Source organism: Berghia stephanieae, chromosome 1 (assembly GCF_034508935.2).
Source record: "Berghia stephanieae isolate SIO BIC M18660-M18661 chromosome 1, UCSD_Bste_1.3, whole genome shotgun sequence".
NCBI classification, from domain to species: Eukaryota; Metazoa; Mollusca; class Gastropoda; order Nudibranchia; family Aeolidiidae; genus Berghia; species Berghia stephanieae.
The window spans coordinates 80,090,420-80,105,419 of NC_088360.1; the positions used below are offsets into that span (position 1 = coordinate 80,090,420).

The 15,000-nt window shown below is 35.9% G+C and overlaps 1 protein-coding gene across 6 annotated transcripts in view; it reads right to left on the reverse strand.

The window, feature by feature from the left end:
* Nucleotides 1-15,000, reverse strand: part of LOC144958488 (uncharacterized) — a 115,927-nt gene that overhangs the window by 862 nt on the left and 100,065 nt on the right. For all 6 annotated transcript variants that reach the window (XM_078890485.1, XM_078890476.1, XM_078890501.1 and 3 more), the window contains 2 exons: nt 6,496-7,856; nt 1-674 (listed from right to left, as the gene is read on the reverse strand). The exon at nt 1-674 is cut by the window's left edge and continues 862 nt beyond it. In XM_078890485.1, coding sequence (XP_078746611.1) covers nt 1-674; nt 6,496-7,659 — 1,838 coding nt within the window. In that variant the 5' untranslated portion in view covers nt 7,660-7,856. The remainder of the gene's footprint in view (nt 675-6,495; nt 7,857-15,000) is intronic.

A 15,000-nucleotide genomic window follows, 5' to 3' on the forward strand; every position in this document is an offset into this window, starting at 1 on the left:
TGCCCGTTACCTGGAGTGGTGTAAAAAGTTAGTTGGAAAACAACTTTATTCAGTTTCATAGATTTATCCGACATGATTGGATTCAGTCCTCTATCCCCGGTGGTTTGCTTAAATCTTAGCACAGAATCACTGGTCTTGAGAGTATTGGCAGCAGTGACATTCGAAATCTTCAGCTCAGCACAGTCTTGGCGATAGAGTGAGGTGAATCCATTGATGGTGTCAATAGCTTTAGCAAGAGCTCTCTTTCCATCCTTGTTGTCAGGCTCCACGGGTTTCCATGCTAAACATGAACACCAGTGTGGAGCGATGTCGGCATGCCCACATGTTCTCTCCTTGGGAATTTCCTTGAACAAACTAATTCCTCGTTTCTTAATGTCACCCATACCGCCTCCGTCAAATCGAAGCATGTCTTTGAGGGTTTCGTGAATGTCCATGGGTGAAGTCAGTCTCTTGCTGTTGATTCTCAAGTTAGCCATTAGGTCTGCTCGTTTCTCCTGGAATGATTTTGGAAAGCGAAGAGCAAAATATGGCATTCTTTCCTCTAGTTTTCCAGAGAGAGTCCCTCTGACAGTTGAGAATCGAGCACCGTGGTCCGCAAAGAGGACGAAAAGTGTATTTTCTAAATGCCCACCCTTTTCCAAAGAAACAAGCGTATTGTAAAGGTCTTCGTCAGCCTGTGGAAAATAAAGATGATATCAAAATATATGAAAGGGGAAAATGTGCATTGTTTTCGTCAGTAACGTGAAGCGAAAATTAAATTTGAATTATCAACTGTAAGGTTAATGTGCTAGATTTGTGATCTAGTGATATGACGCTCGCATTAGGACCGGTAGGTCTCGGGTTCGAGTCCTACTATGGGCGTTGTACAGTTGAGTCCTTCGAAAAGCATTGTATACTCACATTTTCTCAACGCACTCTGTTGTAAATGATGACCTGGCTGGTAATAGCGTTGTCTCAATCGTAAAAAAAAAAATAGTAACGATAATATGCACATTCTTACGTGCAAACAGCAGAATAGTGGAGTGTTGGAGTATCGAGACTGGGCTGCTTAGTGTCGATAAATTATCGGTAAGACTGTTACCGGTATTACCGGTACTCAGTACCGGTACTCAGTACCGGTACCGCTCGGCACTATCCGTCACGTAACAGGACGGGCCGTTCAAGGCGCCGTTTATAGACACGGTAACCAGGATGGTCTAGTAGTGGTCAACCGGAATTAATTACTCCTTTGCCCCTGATATGCCTCAAGCATCCCCACTAACGTGAAAGCGTGAACATAAACGGCGTATAGGAACAAAGTTTCAAAGTTTATTCAATCTTAGGCTTTCGCCAATAAATCAACAATTTGATGCCAACATACATGAAGTGGAAAAAAAAAGAAAAAAAAAGGTAAATGGAACCAAAAATAAACTGATACACCACACAAAAATACAACAATCGTAATAACATCAATACGTTCAATAATAATAATAAAAATAATAATAATATAATAATAATAAATAATAATAATAATAATAATAATAATAATGATAATAACAATAATAAATAATAATAATAATGATAATAATAATAATAATAGTAATAATATAATAATAATAATAATAATAATAATAATAATTAATAATAATAAGAAGAAGAAGAAGAAGAAGAAGAAGAGAGAAGAAGAAGAAGAAGAAAAGAAGAAGAAGAAGAAGAAGAACAACAACAACAACAAACAACAAGAATATCAATAATAATAACAATAATAATATTACCATCATCCTTACACCCCAATCATCACCGTTACCACCCCACCATTACCATTATCACTACCACTATTACCATCACTTTTACATTTCCAATCAGTTTTTCTCATTTAAAATTTTTTTTTAAAAATAAAAAATTATTGATACCCATCACAACAGACCTCCTCACTACCACGAAAATTCCCGTAGTACTACGGCTAAATCCCGGGCTGGATATAATAAAGGTTTTTTAATTAAATGTCATTTCTTGAAAACGAAGTTCTGGTGCCAGAGCTATCACATAGAGTTAATATTTTTCCCCACGCATTATAAGGACAAACTGGTGGTTTTTAAGGGTAGTTAAAATGTCTACGATGTTATTTACCCTGAAAACTACTTATTACATTTTCCTATTTCAAGTAGGCAGGTCTGCTATGATAAGTATCAGTTCCATAGTCAAAATAAGACAAACAAAAATAACTTTTATTTTAATCAATAATCCATACAATTTGATGACAACAGACATGAAAGTGAGAAAAAAAAGGTACATGAAACCAAAGCATAAAATGATACCATAAATAATCATAAAAATACAACATTGTAATACCACCAATACTTACAATAATAGTAATAATAATAATAATAATAATAATAATAATAATAATAATAATATAATAATAATAATAATAATAATAATAATAATAATAATAATTGTGAAAATAACAGAAGCGCCGCAGCAATAATATCTAGTATTGTATTTGTAAATGGGGACCACGCGTATATCCCATTCGTTGACAATTAAGAAGATAGGGATTATATCATGGTAATTCTGTTTTGGATAATAAAGTTATTGACTTTTAGTAATACTAGGTGATCCAAAATGCTTTGGTCTGGGTGATCTTTATCTTCGGGGAAATTCCAACATAATCAATAGCCCACCACTTATTTAACACATTTCTATCGTTGATTAAAGTTATAGAAGAATGGGATTTTGCGAACATTGCCTAGAAGTTACAAACATATTAGTTTAACGTATTGTTTGGTAGAATTACAGAATTAATTCCCAAAGACAAATAATTGAATCCTTTAGAATATCACAAACATTTAAGTAATTTTCCTTACTGATATAATCTAGAGCGAAACAAGCTTGCGTACTTCAATTATTCCATGTCAAGGGTTGGTTTCTGTGTTTTTAAGAATTTTACGGCGTTTGTGACGCATTGAAAGAACAGAAAATGTATAAGGTAGTCTAAAAGTATACTTTTCTCAAAGGCACCTGAGGATAAATAAGGCAAAGGTAAATGGTGCGGATAGGGCACCAAGAGCACCCCTCCGTGTACTTAGATTGAAATCGCTTAGAAGTCAAAGATACAAGCAAAGGGTCCTAACGAGTGAAATACAACACTTCTTTTACAAATCACATCAAAACAGAAGAACCAAGAAAGGAAAGAAAAAAAAAAAAAAATATATATATATATATATATATGGTTATATACACTGATTATGATATCAATGCTGATAATAACAACAACAACAACAGCAACAAAAATAATAATAGTAATATTAATAATAATAATAATAATAACAATAATAATAACAATAAACCAATTGTGCAATCGCAACTAATCTTTATCATGGTAAACTATAATACAATATTTAATATCAATGCCCAATCCCCCCCCCCCCCCCCACCCCACTTTCTCACACAAATACACACACACACACACACACACACACATACTTATATAACATGTCATATTTTGTATAATATACCACATCTTAGTATCAGAACTGCAGTTACTAAACAGACAAAAACAAATGAAAACAAACAAACAATCGCATTATTCCCTCTGTCATCAATTTTAATAAGTTTTCCTTGCCGTGGAAACCACAATTATACTTGTAAATATTTCTTGTGTTCGATCTGTACCTTAAAGCAAAGTCTACCTAAATCACCTTGCTGATTACTATCTCTGCATTTCAAAAATTTGATAAATTCAAACATACTTGGTCTATTTTTCAGTTTTTCCGGCAGGCAATTTCTTCTCTCATGCGTATACCTCGAACATTCAATTAGACAATGGTATTCGTCTTCTATTACGTCACAAGTAGGACATTTACGATCATTTCTATCTACTTTTCTTGTGCCCCATCTACCCCTTTCTATATAAAACAAATGAGAACTCAATCTGATGTTTGAGATGGCAACTCTGTAAGATTTATTACACAGTTTCATATATGGTTCTAACTCAAAGGTGTCTTTAATGTGTTTATACAGCCGTCCAGACGTCGTCATCGACATCTCAGCGTGCCACTCTTGTAGAAACATGTCCTCCAAGCGTTGTTTTAAAACCGCCAGAAAGTAATTTTCATTTTTCACATTTTGTTTAACCCAATAATGGCCCATTCCACTCCTATCCAGCAACTGCTTCACCAGGCTTACCCAAGTTGTTGTGTTTGGTTCATTAATATTCAATTGCACAAGTTCTTTGTATACTGCATGAGTGAATGAGCAATCATTACTTCCTGGGCGAATAAGTTTCAACCAATACTTAATAACATAATAGGGCATTGTTGACCGCTTGTCTTAATATTTATTCAGGATATCGACAGTTCCATTCAAACATTTTATCCCTTTCAATATCTAGATTATGGTATAGAATTCATTAGTTTCCACACGTTAGTGAAGCAATCGAGGGAAATAATCCAGATATTAATTCATGCTCAAGAAACATTAAGTTATTTCCCTTACTCTATCTGCTTATCATGCCACGATTATTTCAACGGTCGCTTCCCTTTATCGATAATAAACGTGTTTGCTTCCCGCACTGTTCAAAACAACTGTTTCGTTGAGATTTTGTCTTTCATCAATCTAAACGCTACCTCACACATTCTTCTTCTGAAGAATTTTGATGACTTCCTTGTTGTGTGGGTGACTTGTGATGACGAGGATAGATTTGTCTATTTTGCGGTTTTCGTTGTCAACTGGTATGGTGGCAGCCACCACGGGCATGTATTGAGCTTTGTCGACAGCTTATCTTGAAATGTATTTATGATATCGACGGGAGAAATCAAGAAGCATTTTGTTCCTCAAACCCGTTACGTACTCAACCTCCTGACATATTCGCCTTAATCTGAGTAGCTTCCAAATTGGAATGGAATCTTTGCATTTGACCGGTAGCCAACGTAAACCGGAGCCTTGTGGATGTAAGAAATTCGATCAAATTCCCGGGTAAAGTGTTGGGCATCTGACACGTCTTAATCAGTATTGATTGCAATTTGATTTACGCAATCATCTGCGGACGTGGCAACAGGTTTTACGTGGGAGAAACTGGTAAGAGATTAAGCGACAGGTTTGGACAACATCGATCAGGACAAAACTGTCGCGCCCGCCACTTCAATGGTTCCAGTCATCGAGGATTGCTTAACATCCAAATCGCGTCCTTCAGTTCTGCCACACCACTAAACACCATAGAAAATACAGAGGGGCAGAACTCATATTTAAACCTAACACCCAGTTACCTCACGGCGTGAACTCGAGACTGGACCACATTTAATTATTATACTCTCTTTATCTCTTGCTCCTCCGACTCCCTCGGCAATCCATCGCCTATTCATCAAATTGTACACGAGTATCACTACTACTACTACTACTACTACTACTACTACTACTACTACTACTACTACTACTACTACTACTACTACTACTACTACTACTCCTAAAATACTATTCCGACTATTACTGCTGTTTCTGCTGCTGCTAATACCACTATCCCTTATATTTTGTAAAACGTTATTTCCATTTCCATTGTATTAATTGTCTAACTAGAGTCAACACTTTATTTAATTTTACTTTCTATCCTGAACGACACATATTCCCCTCCCTCCCATTCTTTCTATTTAATCAATTGCACACATTTTATAAATATGTAAGTTATTACTCTTTTTTAGTATGTTCTTCCTTATCATGAAACACACTAATTCCTGTCCAATCATTATTTTGTTTATCCACCTTAACAACGCCATTCTCACATCTCTCATTCGTCTGTAACAACGTGTACATAAATAAACGCACGTAGGTCTGTAGTATTTCATTTATCGTGTTTTGTTGACAAATGGAAAACCCGAAACGTCCGCATTATCTGTTTTCGTTTATTCAATTGAAGCTTCAATTGAATTACCTATGTTTTTTCGATCTTAAAGCAGCAACATTTTCATCATTTTCTATGTACCGACCTGTACATATTTGCAGGTCTGACATCATAACCCACATATTGGCCTTGTTTAACATTGTTGTAATGGACAATATTGTCCGTTATTTTTTTTTAGATTTCCATTACAACAATGAGCCCATAATGATTTGGTTTATCAGACCTGCAAATAAGAGAACATTGCTATGTACACAAACAACAGTATTTGATGATAGATATTAATCACGCTTTTAAAGAAATTATGAGGCCTAAGCTGAGATCTCATGCCACATGGACAAAGCCAGGGTGATAATATTCAATTTAAGCATATTTTTGCGCTTTATCTGGATGTATACAAAACTGTTTAAAAAATGATGGACAAATTAAACAATGTTCCAATCAAGTAATACTGATATTTCATTAATCTTCAATTTCATTGTTTGTAAAAAAAAATAAGGACTTCCTAACGTGCCGATGCTTCATTTTCTGTTAGAAGAATACATAAATAAATATTAAACAAAACATGCAACGTTAAATGATGACAATGGTGATGAGTGAGTTGACATAAAACAAGGCCCTACCTGCGTAATTGGATTGTTGTTGCCATGGCTCAGGGTAGCATAGAAATGGAAGATGAATTTAGGGTCGTCCTTATACATGTGCATAATATCCCTTGCAAAGTTAAACCAGACTTGATGTTTAGGAACAGACCCGTGGCAACCTTTCGTATATTTCTTGTAGTAAGGATTTACAGCAAGGAAGAATGGGCGTAAGAAGAAATCTGCAGGGGAATGCTCAAATCCCAGTAGGCGATAGTTGAAAGGGGCTATATGGATTTCTGCATCACCCCAGGAAGTGACATAGCCATTTTTTTGAAAGTCTTTCCAAATCCACGGGAAGCCGTCGACAGTTTTGGCGCCTTTAAATCCTCTCCGCGCCTCAGGGAGTTCTTGCTCATGTTTTCCCGTCAATATAGGGAATAGAGCAGCGGGCGTACCATCTCCCATGATGTTGTATCCTTCCAGCTCTACGGCCCCTAATGTGTTGACAAAATAGTCACGAGTCTTGGGCATTCGTCGTAACCAGGACATCCGAGACATCGAGTCAAATCCCAACATGACAACTGAAAGGCCGAGACCGTTTGCCGGAGGTTTGGTGTTCTTAAGACGATTTTTAATCGTTTGATTGACGTGGACACCAGCGTGCACATTTTCATAAACAGGTTTGCCATTAGATGTACAGGTTATCTTGAAAAAGTCTGACACTAGTGGTGCCTTGTCCTGGACATTTTTAACCGGAGGTCCGTATGAAAATTTGTAATCTCCTGGTCCTCGAATAAGTGGGTGCATGTCACAAAAGTGATTTGGAGTTTTAACTGGTGAAAACCGAACAGTTCCGTTTTCAACGAAAACTAAATCTGCAGGTCCTTTGCATTGAATCGGAGGCCACTTTTCAAAGAATTTCATCATAACCGGATCATTAACATCTAGAGCCGGCTGTGTACATGGGGTTGGCTTTTCATCTAAGCCATGTTTATCATGAGCATGAACACTTATATTGTTTAATGCCATTTTTATCAATGCCTGCTGGATTTGCTCATTTGCTCTGAAAGTGTTCGCTGTTCCAACCTGCGTTCCCCTGAATCCCCACACAGTAAAAGCGATGCTTAACAACCCAGCAATAACCACAGACTTGAGTGATACTAATCGGCTGATGCGCATGGTGAATTGCCGAAACACTGCCATTTTATTGCTTTATAAATATCAAGCAATTTCTAGAAGAAAGAAGAAAATATCTCCAGTACAAGGAATGTAAAGAATGGAAGTATTATTTAGCCTCTTTGTTCAACTTGTTCGGCAACTGATTTTTGGTGGTGCGATGGAAAAAAATATAAAGCTTCTCAAATTTCGTCAATCTATGTTGTTTCATGCCATTTTTGTACCTGAAAAAATAACCAAAAATGAAAGATATGAAGTTCATGGTAATGTTTCCAGATAGAGCCTTTTAAATAACTAAATTAACATTTTAGCTGATAAGTCAAAATGATATATAAAAATCTATATAGATGACCATTAACTGAATTATTGCTAAAATTTCTAGGTCATTAAAAGATTCAAAGTCAGTCCTTTGAAACCATACGCATATCATACCAACGTTTAGTCCAATATTCTTCAAGTACCAAGTCTGTGCCAGACATCGGTGATCATGGTATGGCATTCATCTCTCTGATCAGATAACATCAGAAAACTAATATTATTCTTCTCTTTATTTGTCACTCAGCTGTTCAAACTATTCAAATATGTTTTTCTTGGCCGACCTTTACTCTTTTTGCCCAATATTATGAAGTGTTAATGGGACAATGACAAGAATCTAAACGATTAAATGATAAAGACGTCGAGATGATGTGTTGTATAGAGCAAGGGACATTTTTTAAAAACAAATAAACATGAACACAAACGTCACTCTTTTAAAATAAAATAGAAAGTTGAACTCGGTGTACTCGGAATAAACAAAATTTATACCAGTTATACCAGCATTATTTACTGTGACAAGCTTATATTTATAAATTATTACGAATCGGTATTCAAAATTAACAGGGTGGAAAAAATATGCAAACACTGATATTACATATTTTCTCAAAATTTACAGAAAATGATATCCGACAGATAACATACAAAAGTCGTTTAAACTATCAACTTGAGTACACATATCAGTCCAGTTAGGAAACTTCTTGACTTAGAAATATAGAGACTTGATAACTATTCTTTATAAGCATGTTAGAAGAGGATTCGAGCAAAATTCAATTTTACAATCTTTCCAAAATTGCACCATAACCACACACACACACGCACACACACACTGACAGACAGACACACACACACTGACAGACAGACACATACACAAGCACACACAGAAATACACACACACACACACACACACAACGATTATATCCTTTTCAACTATCTCTGATATGATCTTTTTCATAATTGTTTCAAACAAAAAGATCGTAATTCATCAATAAAAAGTGGAGCTCAGACAGACCTGGGCATTTGGGCGCAATTCACTTGCGCAGAATGATGTCACAAATAAGCCAAGCCTTTACTCACTTGCACAGTTTTTGGTTTTTCTTAGGACAATGGTTTTTACTTAAGCAGATTTTTTTTTAATATCTGGATTACGCTTGCCAGTCTTTTTTATTCAGTTGACATTTGGTAAGTATTACATAGCACGAACATAGCATGTCATATGCATATGACCACTTGCAAACTATCGCAAATGCAATTTAGTATTTTTTGTTAAACTACTTGTTAGTGCTTGTAAACGTCAGACATATTCCAATAATATAATTGTTCTAATTGACCAATAACGATTTTTTTTCTAAAAATACCTCCCCCCCCCCCCCTTTCAAGAAAAGAAAAAAATCCCCTACAAAAAAAAAAAGAATAAATAAATAAAAAAACAAAACAAAGTAAAATATTCCCGGGAAAAGGCAACAACAAAAAAGTAACAACACTATACACATGTATGCGACATGAGGCATCAACATGAATCACCTCACTGTTTAAAAATTCTGCACAAGTGTAAGCAGACCTGCTATAAAAAGCCTGTGCAAGTGTAGATCAGCATCTAAAAAATGATCATTTGCGCTTCAAACTGCGCAAGTGAATCGCAGCCGTGAATTTGACCGAAGTAAGACCATCAAAACGTGCCGATGAGTATTCAGGGATCACATTCGTGTATTTTGTTTTAATAACGACAAAAATGTTCTTTTTTAACATATCCACGTGATATTAATCTGAATCCACAGTAATATAACCAAAAGTAAAGCTTTGAGAACATTGGTTCATCATTTTATCAAGGGAACGACACGCACAGTTTGCAGTAGGAAAAATAAATAGTTTTATTAGAACACCAACTATCATTCCGTATTGCCAATAGTTATTACTGCACCTCTTTACCTTTGTTGTATCCATTAAAACAATATTGAGTATTTATATAGCGCAATATTCACTAAACGTGCCCAATGCTCCTTTCACGGGTCCCTAGCCAACAGTGACACATAACATGTTAGGCGATATTACGTTTTATTTTGTGTATACAAAGACAACACTGTTAACGACCATGTAATCATTTTACACTTGAGTACAGTGAGAGAATGTGAGTGAAGAGCTTATTCTAAGGACTCAACTATGCACGGCTTAGAGAGGGACTCAAACCCAGGATCTTCCGATACAAAGGCGAGTGTCATACCACAAGACCGCATAGCCGCATTTAAATCGATATCCATGTAATGTTTATGATCATTCATGTGTGAAGCTAGTGTTCTACCAATTGACCTTTGGGGACATCCCGAAACGTACTCAATGTTAATATGTCTCATTCGTTTGAAGGTGAAGAAAATCCCCAAAGAAATGATGAATAAATAAAAGGCAACTCAACAGGACTACGGTGCGAAGGAGCTCCCTGCAAGAACCAGTCAATAAGAGTGTGAAATGCTAATAAAAAATGGTGCTTCCTTGGTGACATGAAACGTATGTCCATTTGACATGCTGGGGTAAAGACGGGGTCATTTTAATCGCATTGGCATGGAGCAACTTACTTTGTGATGCTTAAATGCATATTATATTCTATGATCTCCTATTTATTTGTTAGAAGTCATTGATAGCTCGAGGTATTATAATATGAGTTCTCAAATAATCCCAGTTTCCTTATGATCAAACGGACAGTCATAAATACTTGCTACCCTTTGGATAAATCGCTAATCTTTCGCAAATTACTTTTCCCCATACTTCATAGGCTCGGCTATCAGTCAATGCTCGATGGAGAGATGGGGCTGAATAAACATTGATTTTACGCGGATTTCATCTCAATCCCTTTGGGTACGTATCAAATTTTCTAACAATTGAGCAATCCTGACCCCCTTATTCATTGTATAATATAATATATTTATATGTCTTTCACAAAAGATATCATCCTTGACCTATCACGTAAAGGCTAGTTCATGACACCATTCGATATTAATTATTCTCTTTCAGCAAATGTTATTTAGTAACTCTTATTGCACAGAACTATCGTAGACCTTTGCATTTGCGTGTTTATGTCTGATACTATGCGTGTGTGTATGCATGCATGTATGCAATTGTATGTGAGTGCGTGTGTGTGATGGTGTGTTGCGTGAGCGGATGTAAGGACGATCGATAATGGCTTCAAGATTAGGAAGTATGAGATAGCAAATTAGACGAAGATGGATGTGAGCGGTTAGATCGATGGATGAATTTTCTGAAGAATAATTGGGTCTATAAATTTGTTCAAGGGGAGGTTCGGGTCTAATTATTAGGAAAATCCTTTATAAAATTGATATTGAGATTTTGGTGGAAAATTATATATATTTTATTATCTTGGAAATAATATTATTGAAGTCCAACTTCTCAACATATACTATAAAGGCATACACACACAAAAAAGCACGGTCGTAAAAGGTATAAGTATCTAGCAAGTAAGAAAAGTGTGAAAAACGGAAAGCTATTTTGCTATTTTCTCAATAACGTTATTTTTCTAGGGTTGTGGGATACTGCGTCAAATATTTCCCTGAATCTATCCCATGAAATTGTCTGAAGATTCCCACAGTTATCACAGAGATAATGTATTAAGTCACCATAGAGAGATTATTTTGATAGGGAATGTGCATTTTGTCTTATAATCCAAATTATGAATCTTTATCATCAATTTTGTCATACATTTTTGATTTGCAACTTTGTAATGTTCTAATACAAATCTCATAAGCTAAAGCTTAAATATCTCTATATGACACACAATGCTACAAAATCGACAAAAGGGAAGAAAATGGAAGTTATCCTATATTAAATTAAATTTTTCAGAAAATTTGCCACAAGATTGTTATACTTTTAGATGCCAGACCCCAGAATCAGCACACAAAACGGGTGTCAACACAGATATTGTATTTTTTTTCACCAAAAATATTGTTTTTAATCCTATATTGATGATACAGAATGATTAAAACCGCCCACTATAGGTAATCACATTTTTTAGAAAAGATCCAAACTGCCCCTTACCTAATGGACGTGACAAAGCTGGGACAGTTGATTAATGAAGCTATATTCATGGGGTTTTAACGAATAATGAGATAATTTGGGGTAGGGAGAGGGAAGGAATAGTCAACAGATGCATGGAGAGATGAATAAATTGAGGAATGAATGGACTAGTGGAGGGGCCTTTTGGGGACATTCTTGTCGAGTTAAAAAAACAAAAGAGAAGATTCCCTTAAAAATCAAAGGAGGCGTATAGGATCTTTTAATCAAGATTGAAACGGAATAGTAGAAATAGAAGGAAGGAGGCAGGTGGGTAACACATTGAATAGATACATGTCTGAAGAAGAAGATAAAGAACATTGACTCTGTGAAGGATCACAACAAGGATCTAAAAGAATATCATAGCCTTAGTTCACAATTGAGACAGGAAAAAACTTGTGGAAAAGACAAAAAAAGAACTCGAGCATTTATATAGAGCAATACTTACTAAACGTGCTCAAAACGCTTTACAAGGGGTCCCTTGCCAACAGCAATACTTAACATGTAGGACAAGACATGGCGCCTGTTAGGCAATATTACAAGTTCTTCCCGACATAATAACACTTTTCAGCCAGGTACCCATTTTACACCTTAATGAATGTGAGTAAAGAAATAGCCTTTCAAAGGACAGTTGTGTGCCGCTCATAACTTAATTTGAACTCTGGACCTGAAGCTTAGTGTAGCGTTATGGTATTGCTTCGTTCCCAGAAAGTACTAAGATCGATTCCCGCCGTGCTGTGTGACCATGAGAAAGTCCTGGGTTCAGGTCCCGCTCTGAGTCCTCGAAAAAGGCTCTTTACTCACATTCTCTCACCGTATTCAGGAGTAGAATTAGTTCCTGGCCGTTAACAGCTTTCTCTCTTTCAGACCTTAACCCATGTTAAGTGTAGCTGTTGGCTAGAGACCCATTGTAAAGTGCGTTGAGCACGTTTAGTAGATATTGCGGTGTATATATAAGCTAAAGGGATGGGTTTGTTAAATCTCGCCATCGCTTAAGTTGCGGTGCTGCACTGCTTGAAGCTGACGCCTTTGATATTCTAGTCTTATCCTTATGCATTTTTTCCTTTGGATTTTTAATTCGGTTTTTTTTTTTAATTTACATTATCATTATTACAATTATGTCTACCAACTATCTAATAGTGTGTGCGTGTTTCTCTATAATTGTTTTAGTTTACATAATTCAGTGCAGCTGTATTCAATTGAAATAAATCAATACATCGAATTGGCGATTCCTCTTTTGATAATATGCTCTTTTTTGTTTCGGGGGTTTATGGGGCATGAAATAAAACATTGTTGTAAAGTGAAATCTCAGCCCAGGAGAAGAGAGACTTGTCATAAAATACATAGAGAATCCATGTATTTTCGCCAGTACTTGCAAAGCACTGATTTGCCTGACGAAAAGCAACGATTGCTTAACTTTGGTTAAAGAAGAACAGAATATGTAAGCATTTTCCTGTCCTAATGTTGACAGTCTGAAGTCAAACTAAATCTCACCAGAGAGACCAGTTGTAATCCATCAATATTATGTTAGTGAATATATGATGAACACAAGACTCTATATACATCGACTTCGTGGAAGATGTATTTTTAAAATGAATATTAAAAGAATAACAATAAGCATAAGAATAACAATAATTATAAGAATGGTGGGGCGAAGTGGTCGAGTGGGGCGAAGTGGTACGGCAATGCGATGTGAGCCGGAAGGTACCGAGGTACTTCAGGCACTTTTGTATTTTTTCCTTGGGCAAGATTAAACCCCAATTTGCTCACTTGGACAACACGGGTGATTCCTGTTGACATCAGACAACCTAGGCGACGCGATCTTATGGTTCCCTATGGTTCCCTTGCGAAAGGCGTATTTAAAAAAAAAATATTAAAAGAATACTGGAGGAGCATAAGGACACAAATTCATAAATCACTTCACATACACACACAAAAAAATAATATGTTCTAAATAAAAACTATTTTTAATCTGATAAAAATAGTGAAACAGGTCAATTTGATGAATCAAGTTGCTCAAGCTATCCCCAATATTCGAATTAATAAATTGACAGACAATTCACACGCACCATTACCCAACTCGACTAAGGTCAATGGCAGAAGGAAATGGCCGATATTGTGTGTTGTGTATGGGCACCTTCATAAAAGAGCACTTGACAGGCACCACCGTATCCATGAAACGCAGTTTTGATATCTGACCCTCTGCTTGAGTGTTAATATAAAACTCGTATTGCTGGATGGGATGGGTGGGAGGGATGTATTATAAAGCGCTTAGAATCTCATTTTACATGGCAAATTTAGGGGAAATGTACTACTTTTAACAGCTAAAGATTAGCCTTTCCTAAATATTTCAAAATCACATTGTTCATGTTCCATTGTTATCAGCATAACTTAATAGATCATCAAAGGATATATAGAATCTCACAAAGCAACTGATAGATAGGTAGAGCACTCCCGTACGACTCCAAGGCAAACGGACTTTGTATTAATCTGTGAAGAGGATGAAGGAGAGTTGTGTCCTATTCGTGATAGACTTTCAACTAAATTGATCAAATTTAATTAAAGAACAATGAATAAATATGATGTTATATGTGTGACAATAGATTTGAAATTAAGAACGCTTTGATTGCATAACTACAATGTCTAAAATGAAACCCCTGTAAATAAGAGATCAATTCTAGCAATATGCTTGTTATGTTACACCATTATGATGGGAGACAAAATCCATAAATCTAACCTATAGCATGGCAAATAGACACTGTTGACTCGCTATGCTAGTTCAAACAGAAAACACTGTACCATCAGATAATGAGATGTTTACCCGGCGCCTATGTGAATTTTCTGTTGGAACACGTACTGATTAAATGTGAAATGATACAAATATTTGTTTGAATTATTTTGGTTTCTTTTTTTTCTTTTCTGCCATTCATTGGCACCTAAATAATATACTACGACCAGAAAATGAACTATAAGACGGGGATTCTTTGAGATTCTCGG